The sequence below is a fragment of the Populus euphratica genome, unplaced genomic scaffold (genome assembly GCF_000495115.2).
Source record: "Populus euphratica unplaced genomic scaffold, PopEup_1.0 scaffold39.1, whole genome shotgun sequence".
Classification (NCBI taxonomy): domain Eukaryota; kingdom Viridiplantae; phylum Streptophyta; class Magnoliopsida; order Malpighiales; family Salicaceae; genus Populus; species Populus euphratica.
Genome location: NW_011499897.1, coordinates 348,923 through 363,771, shown reverse-complemented (window position 1 = coordinate 363,771; position 14,849 = coordinate 348,923). Strand labels below are relative to the sequence as shown.

Sequence of the window (14,849 nt, the reverse complement as noted above, 5' to 3'; positions counted from 1 at the left end):
TCTCCGTCTTCCCTTTGAACCACACTTTAATACTAAAGATGATGGTAAAAATGATAATATTAAAATAAAAATGATATGGGAATCCAAATATGTCAAATCACTCATGCTAATATTAATATATATTTAAATATCAAATTGGATAAGTGATATATAGGGCGACTGCTAAGGTCAGCGGTCCTATCCTTCCTCTTTATTATTATAATTATTTATCAAAATGGGCTAATTGCTTGCAAAGCTGCAATGAATTTCTTTTTGTTCATGGGCTAATTGCTTGCAAAGCTGCAATGAGTTTCTTTTTGTTCTAGTATGTGTGTGTGTGTGTGTGTGTGTGTGTGTGTGAAGAAAAGGTCACAAAAAGCTCGGTGGCCAGTGTAGGGTTGGTAAACTACATGTTGATTTATTTTCCCAATGTTGCCCTCAGAGTTGGACTAATATTTCAATGTGAATATTTATCAGAAAACTATAACTATGACAGACGGAAGCATATAACATGAAAACTATCCCAATGCTCCCTTCCACTTTCCATTTTTTCTTATTATTTTCACCTATTTTCAACACATATAATATTCTATTCCCCACTAAATAATTTTTACATCATAGAAAAATAAATAAATAAAATCCAACAAAAAACATTAAAAAATCACCACTGAGACACATGTCATGAAACAACAATAAAAAGATAATCCTTAGTGCTAATTGTTGCTTTAAATTGGATTTTCTATTGTTATTATTTGATGTGATGATATTACAAATAAATTTTTAAAAATAAAAAACATATTATTTTGATATATTTTCAAATAAAAAATATATTAAAAAACAATATTCATGTTATTAACTGGACTTTTAACATCATATACCATCATTACTTATCAATATTATCATTCAAATTATAAGTCTCAATTCATGTCTTAATATGCACTATTCATGCATCTAATCACAGATAGCTTAAAAACCACGGTAAATAATTAGTTTTTTTTATAAAAAAAAGCTCAAATTTTGATTAAAGAAATAATTTAAAGAAACCATTACCATTTATTAATTAAATAAAGAAAATATTGATGATGGATTATCGTTAACTTGTTGATCGATTGTTCAGCATACTATATATTCTTAATAATTTTCATTAGTAAGAAACTACAATTAAAAACTTAATAATTAATGAACATAGATAGCAATAGAATATAGAGTTTTAAACTTAAAATCTAATATGTTTAGAATACTTCCACAACAACCAAGCGAAGAAATGTAAAAGAAAGGATAAAGATACAATAAAGCTATAAATTACAATAAAAGAAAAAAAACAATAAATAGCAAAAAGCTGTGAATGAATTGTAAAAATGATTTTTGTATATTAGGATGGCTATCATTCCAAACTATTAAATGATCTATTTGTATTATCAAAAGATAGGATTTCATATAAATATAAAGTCTTAATGCTATACAAATTGTCTATGACATATAAGAATTATACAATCTTAATCTTAATCTTAATCTCAATATAATCTATGACATATAAGAATTATACAATCTTAATCTCAATCTCAATATAATCTGTACTCCTTTTATCCTTAGTCATACTTCTAGCAATTGCATGCACTCATGCCAATCTTTAATAGGAATTGATCATTCAATCACCAATGCCAATCTTTAATATGCTTTCAGGCATGATGCTTAGGATTACAAGAGATGTTGCAATTAATAAATCAATTGTTTAATTAATACTCAACTCTTCATCTTCCTTACAAAATCTCTAATTTTTATTTTTATTTTTGAAAAAACCAAAGATCTCCGGACAAAGAAAAGAATCGAAGAACCCTGTACTTTCCTCTCTTTTCAAACACAAAGGATGACATCTTTAAAGACCTTACCTACATCTATAACAATGGTGATTAATCATAGATATTTCAAGGAGAATTAGATGGTGTGGGACGATTTATTTAGTCCGTATATTTTAAATATGATAATATATCTATATAAAAAAAAATAGATTTCCATGTATTAAGTATTAAAACATTTAAGTTCTATATTATTTACACTTACATTTCATAATATGTTATTTTTTAGTTTTTTAGTAATGACTTGTGGTGGACCGACATCCCTAGCAGGAAGAGATCTGCCTTCTCTCATCATCAGTATTATTTGTTTAGATTAACGTGGGTGTCCGGGCCAGCTTTAGCAGGAACAGATCTGCCTTCTCTCATCAGTATTATTTGTTATTTTCTTGAAATCTTATTTGAATGATTGAATTTAATAATTAAGATAAAAAAAAGATAAACTAATGTGATATAAAAAAGAAAAAGTGGGGAAAAAATAAGCCATCAATAACACATGGAGACTCTATTCCCTACATATTCAATATTTTTTTAATATATATTATTTTTTATATATTTTTACCGAACATTATTAAAATAATAAAATATCTAAATATTTGTAACAACAGTGTTAGAGGTAAAATTTTATCAACTATTTTTTTAGTCAGTATAATTCATACAAGCTCCAAATTGCAATTGATTTCTTCTATGGAAAACAAATTGACACAAAACTATAATGAATCACAGCATGAAAAGGTATTAACTTTCCTGGTAAAATAACTATGTTAGCAGCATTTAAACACCTGTTTGTTTTTATATTTTAAAAATATTTTTGAAAAAATTAGAATTTTTTTTATTTTTTTATTAATTTTAAATTAATATATTTTTAGTATTTTCAAATTATTTTAATATATAAATATCAAAAATAATTTTTAAAAAATAAAAAAAATTATTAATATATATTTTAACATAAAAAATTATTTAAAAAATAACAACAATCACCTTCTAAACAGTATCTGCATAAGAGGAACGTCTATTTCCATGACGCCGGTGCAACTGTCTATATAAATAATATGATATAAATCGACTGGTGAATTTCAATCGTGATTTTACGATGGCAACCAAAACAGAAAAAAACAATTACACAAACAAACTTCTGGCTATAAAATTAAAATATTAACTTTCTCGTGTTTTTATTTTTTTATTTTTTTTTCCACGTGGTTTGCAATAAAACAGGGACATGGTTTCGTTGTCCTTTATCAGAAGGTATCTCTGTTAGCATGACTCATGAACATCCTTGCTTCCTTGTTTTCATTTATTTATGTAGATGGTTTGATTAGGGGTTGTTTAGGAGTGTTGTAGTTATTATTATTAAAATATTTTTTATTTAAAAATATATTAAAATAATATTTTTTTTATTTTATAAAATTATTTTTAACATCACTAAATCAAAATAATTTGAAAATACTAAAAACCGCAAAAACAAATAGGTAAATGTTGCTGAATAAGATTTTACAAGGCTAAATGTATAGTATCATAGCATGTGTTGCTGTATATGCCTAATTTTGGACAATAACTTCGATTGCGTCAGAAGTCGAGAGAAAGTAACTAATTAATTTATCAAAAAAAATTATTTAATTTTGATTATCTAATATAATGAGCATTTATTGGAAGTTATTTTTATTCTTATAAAAAAATTGGAATATTTCTTTTTATTTTACAAGAATGTGTATTTTTTTTTCTTCCTTGGAAATAATCTTTAAATGATATCTTTTAAGCGATCTCCACGAAAATATCTTTCTTTTCATTATTTTTCTTCCAAAGCAAGCCCTTCTCCAACACTCTTCAACTCTAGATGGATTATATAAAACCACTTCATTTTCTCTAATTAAATTAATAAAATTAAACATAAAATAATAGCAGACAGTCTATTCAGATCTTAAATAAAAAAAAAAACCTTTCATTTGAGAAAGTTTATAAGCAGACAGTCTATTCAGATCTTAAATAAATAAATAAAAAACCTTTCATTTGAGAAAGTTTATTAAAAAAAAGTAATATAAAATTATTTATTGAATTTAAAATATCCTTCCATGACCCGGCCTCATCTCTCCATTTAAGTTACCATTTTATCCTTCATAAATTACATGATTATTCCAAGACAAGGGTATAAATAGTAATTTTACATGTCCCCGGCAAAACGGGATGCTTTCCCTGTACTTTCCTTTCCTGCATTTTCCACTTCCACGCAAACATAATAAAGAAAACGACAATCCATTCTCTGTACACTCTTCAAATTCAATTCTTCAACGGTAGGAAGTAGAAAATAACTCCACTTCTAATGGATATTATATTTCATTTAAAAAGGTCTGAATGACTGGACATATTTTTAATAATACCTTTACAACAAAATAAATGCAATTACAAGTTTATATTAAATTGAACTAACATGATATTTTGATTTTAAATAATGAATGTTAGTTTTTTCTTATTAATTTAACTGTAAAATAAATATTAGAACAATTCTATTAACCTCACCAGGGAAGGCCTTATACCTGCAATACTTCGGAGAAGAATCAAAATATTATCCTGAAAACAATTAAAAAAAAAACACCTGGGAGGAATAAGAGATGTGACGTTAATTTTTATCCCAAGCTTCTTATATTTATTCTCATTCCATCTCCCCTTGATGATTACAAAAACGGTACGTTTCACTTCGTTAGCCATTACTGATACCTGATCTTTTCGTTTCTTGGTAAAAAAGATGAAGAAGGAAGAAAAAACCCATTTCCCAATATGTTTCTTCTCAGCAAATGATAACTTAGATGAACTGCACCATGTACCTGGACATTTTACATCGAAAATGGACATTGTTTAGTCTTTCGAGAGGGACTGCGCCTCAGTTCCTATTGAACCCGTAATCACACAGTATGGCACATCCTGGATAAAGGCATATACTAGATCATTTAATGGTACGCATTTCAATTTCTTAATGTAAAAAAAAAAAAAAGGGATAACAGACGGTAATAATATTTTTAAAGGAACAAAAAAATTTTGGGTTCGGAGTCATTCATTCAAATTAATTCAATAATCTTTGTTGATAACATAATTAAAAAAATTCAATATTTAATCAAATAAAATAAATGCTTATTAGTAATATAAGAAATATATCTTTTAAATATTCTAAAAGCTATATCAATCGATATTATTTAAAAATAAAATAAAAATAAAATGAGAATTAAATAACCTCACAAGTAAAATAATAAAAGAAAATTCACACTCAATTACCCATAAAATCAAATATTAAAGGATATTTTTCTTAAAAAAATAATGTTATAAAAAAATAAAAAAACCTAATTTGATTTAATATGTTATATTCAAGGTATAACTATGAGACTAAAATAACCTCATATAAAAAAAAATTCAAGTTTCAATGAAAGATAAAATAATAATAATAATAATTTTAAAAAATATCAAAGTTAAATCAAGATAATCTTTAAAACCAATGACGTAAGTCATAAGACCAAACTAACATGAAAAAATCATAAAATAAAATTTTTAATCTTTAAAATTTAAAAAAAATAAATAGCAATCAAAACAACAAAGAACAAATCTAGAATAAAATTTAAATGAAAAATTAATAAAAAACTAAATTTAAAAAATAAAAATTAAAAAAATAAAGACATGTTAGTATTTTCACTTGTTCTAATATTTCATTTTATTATGCTAAAAATATAAAAGACCAGGAACAACCCTTTACCCATTTTTAAAAATTTCACTTGCATGCATCTAACATGTCAAAAAAAAAAAATATTCTTGATCAATATAAAAATAATAAATAAACCTAAAAAGAATTAAATAATTTTATTTGAGAAGAGCAAAACAATCATTTCACTCTGTCAAACACAAGTTACCCGATTAGTATTTTTTTATTTTATTTTGATATAGTACAAAGGATTCAGCTGGCACCTCTCTCGTAAAAGTTTTCATATCTCACTCAAACATAATACATCCACAATATTTTTGTCAAATTATACATAAATATTTTTTTTTTAGGCTTCTCTTTGACTCTCTCATATGATGGTACAAACAAGTTTAATAGCATGGTAGAGAATATATATATATATCGTTACAATATGGTACAGTAATCTTCCAACAGATAATTTAACTCATCACACAATGGTATTGTTCAACTCCTTTTTGTTATGTAATTAATATATTTGGGAAAGTTTATTTGACTCGCGACATAAGCTATCAGATGCAAATGATTTGAAAAGAAAAAAGATAAAACCATTGACACTTGGGAAGCTGGAACTATTTGCAAATTTGAAAGTGCAATTACTGAAGTCTTATGGTTTTGGGGCAAGCCGTGTCTCTGGTGGTCCTATAAACAATTCTGTCTCCACCTCGGTAATTTGTCGGTCTTCTAATAGTTGTTGCTTCCTGGTTGATGAGAGGTCAAGTTGTTGCATCCCACACTGCAAAATCAGTTATCAAACAAAATTATTACCACCATAATCAAAAGAATATGTCCCTGAATCAAAAGAGGATCGACTGAGAGTTCATAGAGCATGTATAGTACTATTACCTTCTCCCGTAGCCTCCTGTTTTCTTCCAACATGATTTTCTCCTGAGACGCGTCGAAAGAGAAAGATGGTAGCGAATCAGGAATCTCTAAACAAATCAACATCTAATATATTTTTTAAATAAGCATGCACATAAAACATTACGAATCATAAGGAATCACCTCGGCTTTGAGCTTCTCAACCCGCTCCCTAAATAACTGGTTCTGCAGGTGCACAAAGTAAAGAGAATCAAATGTCCAGGAAAGTTTTCATAAATAATCTTAGTCCCTCGAGTGTTGCTGACGCTATATATAAGAAAGATTAAAGAAATGGAAGAACTTCTAGACTCACTGGACCAGAAAAGAATATTACTTTGATAAATGATATGTACCGTGAGATGCTTTCTACATCTTATTGCTGTTTGGCAATTGTACCAAACCAAGTGACTTGTACCACCAATAACCAGTTGATACTTTCTAAAACTTGATAATGAAGTTTTGGAATCAGATTTATCTATGACTTTTGGTATCCAAATGGGTGGGATTTTGTCGTTTTGAGTTGCAAATTAAGCAGTACACCACTCAAAAACCCAAATGGGTGGGATTTTGTCGTTTTGAGTTGACAAATTAACCGAAAAATGAAAGCCAAATGGACACTAGCCGAATCCAGTAATTACAATAAAAACACAGAATTGGTATTGACTTTAATCACTCAAAGAAATTAAGTGTGGTGCGGTCTGATTAATTGATGGGACATACCTTTCTTGCCCTAATTCTTGTTAAGCCTCGCTCCAACTGGTTCTCCAACTGTTGTAGCTCATCAGTGGAACATGTTTCCAATCCCTCTCCTAAGATCTTCCTGCAAATTATCCAAGTCTTTAGTTGTTTATTACAGCAGATAAGTAATGATTTTTGACGCAATGAGTTTCAAAATGAGCCTTGAAACCTTTTAGAGACTTCAAGAAGCTCGATCTTCTTGGCCAGAGTAAATGTATCTTCCTTAACAGGCTGCATGCAAAATCAACAACTAGGATAGAAAAACTAACCCAATAAAAAAGGAAACAAAATGGAATTAATATTGTCATGCATGGTTCAATACATACAGAAAATATCATGCTTTCATGCACAGTGAAGACTTTGTTATGGCCAACTTTTCCATATGATCATCAAACACCATAGTCAATAGATCTTTCTCTGCCCGAATATCACAGGAAAGAAAAGGTAATGGTGTGCTCCTCAAACAGAAAACGCATGATATTGCAACCATGTCACAGGAGCTATATTGACCTTAATGGGAGAGAGTTCATATTACATTTACTTTTCAATTTCATCGCAAATGCAATTCGTTTGAGAGCTAATTGGTTTATACCTCTATATTGTCTTGAACCATCTTGCTGCTGATTCCTACGTCCTTGGCTCTCTTCTGATACCGTTCTATTGTTCTATTAATACTGAAGGATCCATGGCAGAACAATTGGAAAATAAGCGAGCAGTTAGTAAAAATTTAAACATGGCTCAACTAACATCCAGTGCAAATCATCACTACAGAAAAAAAATAAAAAGGATCACGCGCTCGGTTCACTTCCAAAGCTGTTGAACAATCCTTGAAGTTGCACATTTTCCTCCAAGTAGAATTCGGGTTATTGATACTTTTAGTATATATCAATCCATCCAAGTACAGAGACACACACTCAGGTCACCATAAAGCGTAAAGTTCTGATATTAATAGAGGATGAGAACATGATTGTTATCATCCTGAACAGAACGCCACAGCAATTAAAATTAATGAGGATTGCTACCTAAAAGTCGAAAGGTTATTCTATACATAAATAGTCCAATGCTATGAGCTTTCTCATTGAATAAAAAGAAAATAAAACAGTTTCATCTCAACTAAAAGTGCGCTGTAGACAATGATAACCAACTAATTTAAATCTCACTAAACAAATTATAAACTTACGTTCAATGTAATATACATGGTGGTGAAGTATAGCATTCATGAATAAATTCTCGGTAATGAGAAAATCAACATGTAGCTCGCTTTTTTTCTCTTTTGAATGAAACATCTAGCTAGTTTAAACACAAGGAAAATGATTAAAATTCAACAAAAGTGAGAATTTCTAAAACTAACAAAAAACTAGCTAGAACCTCGAATTTATACGAGCATTGATAAATCATGGAAAAACAATTAATAGATGTTGTAGAAATTTTAGGTAAAGTCTAAGAAAAAAATTGTTTTGGGCAATGTTTATAGAAGTTTAGCTGATATGATTTTTCAAGTCTAGGTTTTGAGAGAAGCGTTGTCTCCACATTAATGGCATTGAGTTTCATAGTTGTTTAGGAATAAATATGGATGTTATAAGAGATGGAGGTGAAGGAGGAATTTAATGATTGATTGAAGGTGAAGGATATGTGTGTTTGTGTATTCCAAGGTTTTGGTTAGTAATGGTTTTTTTATGTGGATAATTTATTGTCATGGACACACTCCTGGACGCCACCCACGAGTAGCCACTCTTAAGAGGCAAATCATGAGGAAAAGCTCGCCAACTCAAGGTTCTTTAGCGATTGTGCATATTGATTCCCAAGAGCTCGCCAACTCAAGGTTCTTTAGCGATTGTACACTTGAGTGTGGATTGAGGTGCATATTAATTTTCAAGAAATCATTCATCCTAGTACTGCTCTAGCTCAAGTACATTTAACTTCAAAGTTCGTATAGATCTGATGGTGGGTGGCATAAGAGGTTTGCTCTTTGAGGAATTTTTTTAATTGTAATTATAATGTGCAGTATTGAAAGAAAAATATCAGCATGTTTTATGAATTTATTTTAAATTTTATAAATATCTTAAATAGATCATTGTTTAGGAGTTTTTTATATTATTTGGAGCATGAGTTCATTTAATACAAGGTTCGTGTATTGGTTTATTTCCTATTTTAATTAGGATTTTTTTAGGATTTTGTTTTGTATTGATAGCGTACTTGTTCTTTGTAGTTAAAGACAGTTTTATATTGAATTAAAAAGCTTACGGCAATTCATCTTAAAGGATAGGATAGGTTTGATAATGTTGGAGGTTTTCTTCCTCTTAACTTCTTAAAGTCAAGCTTTAAAGTTAGCATCTAATAAGATTTATTCTTTCGAATGCACCTGACAAATATAAAACGTGAATCCTTAAAATCTTTTGAAGTGGATATATATTTAGTTTTGAGTGATGTACAAGTTAGTCAAATGATATCAATTACCATCAAATCATTAAAAAGAATAAAAAAAAGTTGAGACTTCGAGTTGGTCGCATTGGAGAGTGGATCTTCTCTTGTTTATTTGTTCTTGTGTCAATTCATTAACACTAATTTCCTTGTGGATTCAAAGAAGCCTCTCTTGGATATGTTCAAAGGTTTGTCTGGTTCATTCTAAGTTGTTATCTATCTTATTTTCTACCCTTTCCTTTAATTTCCTACCATATCCCAAGTCCTATATCACTTAAGCTCTTAGATGAAGCTTCAAGTATACACGGTCCGTGCTACATTCTCCAACACCCGAATGATTTAACTTATTTGCACCTAATATCGTACACTATTTTTTTTGCAAGAGCATCATCATCATGAAACTATTTTTCTATCCTAGTAAAGCAAGAGCTTAATGAAGATAAGCATGAAAAAACTGGTTATTCTGAAACCTAAAGCATAAGATAGCTCACCATACAACTTGTGCTAAGGCAAGGATATGCTTAGGATTTGGTTGAAGGCTTGGGATATGTTGGGCTTTGCTGTTGGCTACAATGGAGTAAATACACAGTTAATATATACATCATCTATGAGACAGAAGCAATCACAACTGCTTTTACTAAAATGATTTTTCCTCATTTCTGTGCAAAAACGACATCTTGATCAGAAAGGTTGAGAGAATTTGGGTCTTAGGTAATGCACGCAGTTATGTAATGGCCATTTTTATAAAAGGAACGATGGTTCCATTATTAACTTGAGTTGAGTTGTAGAGTAATGACAGCAGTTTTATATTAGGATGCAGCAACCGATAAAGGAGTTTAGTTGAATAACCAATATAATAGCTTACTTATAAACAAGGATCATTTCATGGTAGGGAGCATATGCATTAACCTAGCTAATATACACTTCAGATTTTGTTAATTTTGAGTTTCAAAATTCAATGTATTTAAAAAAATTAAAATTTGATATTAAAATGAATGATTGGATCATAAATACATGACCTGACCCGTTACTTGTAATATGAAAGATCATGATGCATGCGCACCTTAATTATAAACACGGTGCTGTTTGTTTAATTATTAATCAATTCCATATATATATATATATATCATGAAAATTAAATAAAATATTGAAGAGAAGCTTTGTTTATGAATGGGCAGAGTAGGATAATTAATCTCTTATGTTCCCCTATAAATTAATAGCCTATATAATCCAGTCGTTTTGACACACAAAATGAATAATGACTCTATAACCTAATTAAAATCCGAAACAACATTTTGAACTTCTGGATTGGATATGAGTTTCTTTGGCAGACGTCCAACCCTATTGCAAAAACAAAACCAAGAAAGCATCACTTGATACAAGCTACGTGCATTTGCTCCTTGGCGACTCTAACACCGTAGCTATTGACCCAACAAAGCAGGAGAGATATCTTGAATAAGCTAGCAACAACTGTTTCGTGCAGAACTAATAGACATATGGCATATCCTCTCAAGAGGCTCTCTTGCGCACAAGCACAACCAGCAAAAGGAGACCCACATGCCATTGATTTAATTAAAGAAGTTATATATTCATACTTGGAGATGAGCGTTTTGTAAGCATACGTGTCGCTTGTCCCAAGTTATCGGGAAGTAAGTCTCGATTGAGTTGATAATTAAATTCCTCATTATTTTACTAGGTCTGGTTAATCATGCGGTCGCTAATCATAAAATTACACTTGAGTACAGTAACATCAAGAACAAGAAAACTTTTACCAATATATGGTGATCACAGTGCTTACCTTGGAGAAAGCAGTACGTTTCTTTTCAGAAGCAATGCAATATAAATACAACACATAAAAGGGCAGGAAACCGCGAAAGATAAAGAACACAAAGTACACCTCTATCTCAGAGCCCTCAAGCTCCCCAACCCCACCTTCCAACAGTCAGTTAGATTCCTAAGTTTTTTTTTTTTTTTTCTTTTACCTGGTTAAACATGAAATTCCAATTTTTTTCATATGGTCTAAGGCATGGTAATTATAAACTTATTGTCAGTCTTAATCATAATTACTTATTGTCAGTCTTTATCGGTCATTAAAACCCCTTTTCAAGTTCTATTCTAGAGCCCAGCTAGAGTAGACTTGGATGATTACAGGATCACCGTAAATTAATTTATCACGAAAAAGAAAAGATGTTACGGTTTCATGCTAACAGTACTCACTGACATGCTTGGGTACGTAAACTGTTTATACTTCTTGATGAAGCAAAGAATAGCACAGGAGCGCTGTTTAATTAATTAGTATATGAGGCAAAAAAACCAGTGAAAAAATTCATCATCGTCGTTTTCTTTCGGGTGAGTTTCGAAACGAAGGAATCGATAGGTCATGCACATGAACCCTAGTGGAAAATATATTTTTTTAAGGACACTGATCTCTAACCTATCTTCAAACATAGATTGACGGCATTGATGGACCCAGAAGGAAATGGAAGTTAAAGCTCAGTACATATAATATGTATGACACAGAAATCAGAAGATTATGACAAATCAATATTAAACCCAACGGAATCAAAACACCAGGTTATATTTGATGAATAAAGAAAAGAATAGGTGAGATCGGACCCCTTCATCTTGACAGGTAAAGTCTGAGAGCTCGTACTATTTTGTAAGAGTACTTGCTTTGCCATGCTAGTGGAGCTTGTACAGATTTAGAATCAAAACTCAATCAATTTTTTCAATAAGACAGGAGGACAAACTCATGAGATGGACAATTCAATGCATCATCACATGCTTACATAAAAGAATCCGTTAGACAATAATCAATAAAACACACAAGGTAGGATAAACCTGTTCATGTAAAAAATAAAGATACTGAAAATCAAGTACTTTACCTAGAGCTGGAAAACTCATAGAGCTTCCCTCTAGTGGAGAAAACAATGAGTGCAACTTCAGCATCGCAAAGAACTGATAACTCAAAGGCCTTTTTAAGCAGTCCATTCCTTCTCTTTGAAAAGGTCACTTGCCTGCTTGTTGCATTCTCTATTCTCTTCATCTGAGTCTTCCCTCTCACCATTATTTTGCCTAAAAAAAGAAATAAAATCAAAAGAAAGAAATGAAAATGGAAAGACCCGGAAAACAAAATGGCAGATTCGGGGTATCTGTGAAGTGAAACTGATTGATATCAAAGATTGCAAACAACTAGGCAAGACCCACTTATGGTTTCCAAAAATAGAAAGGGATAACTAAATCTGAACAAATTAGGAAATACCTGACAACTAACCTCTATGAGCAACAGTTAAGAAGCAGAAAGACAAGGAAAATCTTGCTTGTGAACTTTCAAATCTCAAGAGACCCAGTAAGGAGAATTGAAAAGATCACACAAACCCTAGAAAGAATATCATCAAGGGAAAGATTAGCTGAGATATTTGATGAGCGATTACCCTAGTTCTAGCAATATAACCCTAATGGGTATATAAATCAATAAAAAAATAATAAAGAGGGAGCACCTTCTCAAGAACCTGATCTCTTTCTTCTTTTGGTAAATTCAGGAAAAAACACAGAGGCCTCCCAAATAAGAAAAGAGGGAATAATACATATGCAAAAGCAAAAAATTATCAACATGTGATCCCCATTATCAGTCCCACTCTATTAAACAACACATCTAGATGCACCAAAAGTTTGATACCATACTGTCATGTGGCGACACCTGGCCTAAAGAGTGACTGACAACTTCCCATTCCCGGTACCCAACTAAGAGGCAACCCGCCCATGTGAAAGGAAAGACATGAACATTCCTGTCGGTTGCCAGTTTCTCTCAGACAAGTTAAAAAACACCTCCCAAGGTGGTAGCATGTAAGATCTGGGCACCAAATGGGGCACTGCCCTTTCGTTCCGTACAAGGTTAGAGACACGTCAGTGTTTTCCGTACAATGAAACATAGGGGTTGGCCAATCGATTGGTGCCAGCACAACTTGTCACGTGGGTAAGCCTTGTTTGGTCTTTCTCTTTTCCGCGTAATGGCTGAGTATGGGGTTTTGTGCACCACCGAGAGTGCCCTTTTTTCTCTCTGGCTGGTGAAGGTCGAGTGGGGACCACAGATATGTCGTTGGACTTTGATGGAAGGCAACCCATGTGGATGATGGGCATGTGTCCATAGTGCTCTTGTTTATTAATGTCGCTTTTGAAAGCATATTCAAAGCTAGTGAACTGTCAAGTGTGATAACCAATAAATACTCTAATTGCTTGAGAGAAACAATAGTTAAGCTCTATTTATGTTATATTATATTATGATTGTTTTTTAAGAAAAAAAAACAAAACTCCATGTCTTTTACACGGTGGAGCAATAACACATTTTACTCCTGAATTGTTATAATGCAATAACGTTTTTACCCAGTATTACAACAAACAAATGATTTTTTATGAGGCAAAATAGTTTTTTTTTTCAAGCGATTCATTTGATATTATAAAACTAAACGGGGTATAATGGTTTGTTAACTTTTTTACACAGTTCAATTACATAAATATTCTTAAAATGATAAAAAAACAAAAAGAGTATGAGAGGGCTTTTTGCGTCCATTCTTATTTAAAAAAAGAAAAAGATAACTGCTCCATTGTCCTTCAATTAAAAAAATAGGTAAAAAAATATTCTGATATTTTTATTTGATTCATCTTGCATGCATGTATATTTTTTATTTATATTTTTAGGTCTACTTGTAATTATAAAATATGAGAATATATTGGATTTTGTAATTATGTTTTTTAACTGTTTTTTAATATGAATTTTTTTATATATAATTCTATATAGAGAAAATTCCACCTAAAATTTATTAAAATTATAAATATTTTAACCCTCTAAAATCATCAACAAAATTAAATATTAGATTAACAAAATAAATAATAAATATAATGAAAAATATTTTTTTGTTAAAATTAGACGAGGATAATAACCTTACTACCAGCTTTTTAGCTTAACTAATTTACCGATCAATGAACTACTTAATTAATAGGTATAAAATTTATGATTTTCTGAATATAATTTTTTTAAATATATTTTATAAGTTAAAATATATATTTTTATCTGCTCAGTTTAATTAAAAATTATAAAATAATTGATTAATTTATCATGAAATTTAATTAATGTTGTAATTATAAACTGTAATACCAATTATAATATTATCGTGTTTGAAAATTATGATATTTAATTAAATATAATATTTTTTAACCAAAATATTAATTAAAATTTGTGATTCTAAACTATTACTACATAAAAAAGTTCCATTTCACTA

The 14,849-nt window shown here is 30.3% G+C and overlaps 1 protein-coding gene across 4 annotated transcripts; it reads right to left on the bottom strand.

The window, feature by feature from the left end:
- Window positions 1-5,889: 5,889 nt before the first annotated feature.
- Window positions 5,890-13,167, bottom strand: LOC105132187 (agamous-like MADS-box protein AGL19). Of its 4 annotated transcripts, none has more exons than XM_011035531.1 (9): window positions 13,071-13,167; window positions 12,845-12,949; window positions 12,456-12,645; window positions 7,742-7,823; window positions 7,319-7,380; window positions 7,132-7,231; window positions 6,556-6,597; window positions 6,397-6,438; window positions 5,890-6,286 (listed from the first exon to the last, which is right to left on the bottom strand). In XM_011035531.1, the coding sequence occupies exons 3-9, from the start codon at window positions 12,635-12,637 to the stop codon at window positions 6,158-6,160; spliced, it is 639 nt and encodes a 212-aa protein (XP_011033833.1). In that variant the 5' UTR covers window positions 12,638-12,645; window positions 12,845-12,949; window positions 13,071-13,167; the 3' UTR covers window positions 5,890-6,157. The 4 variants fall into 4 exon arrangements, with proteins under 4 accessions (XP_011033833.1, XP_011033834.1, XP_011033832.1 ...); XM_011035532.1 differs by having other exon boundaries at window positions 13,083-13,155; XM_011035530.1 differs by having other exon boundaries at window positions 12,456-12,641; window positions 12,829-13,148.
- Between the last annotated feature and the right edge of the window lie 1,682 nt (window positions 13,168-14,849).

What these genes read in the sequence shown, in the direction of transcription:
- LOC105132187 (XM_011035531.1), bottom strand. Translation starts at nt 12,637, where the DNA reads ATGGTGAGAGGGAAGACTCAGATGAAGAGAATAGAGAATGCAACAAGC. An exon ending in CAAGAATTAGGGCAAGAAAG is followed by an intron (nt 6,598 to 7,131) that starts GTATGTCCCATC and finishes GTGCACCTGCAG; the next exon opens with AACCAGTTATTTAGGGAGCG. An exon ending in ACAGGAGGCTACGGGAGAAG is followed by an intron (nt 6,287 to 6,396) that starts GTAATAGTACTA and finishes CTGATTTTGCAG; the next exon opens with TGTGGGATGCAACAACTTGA.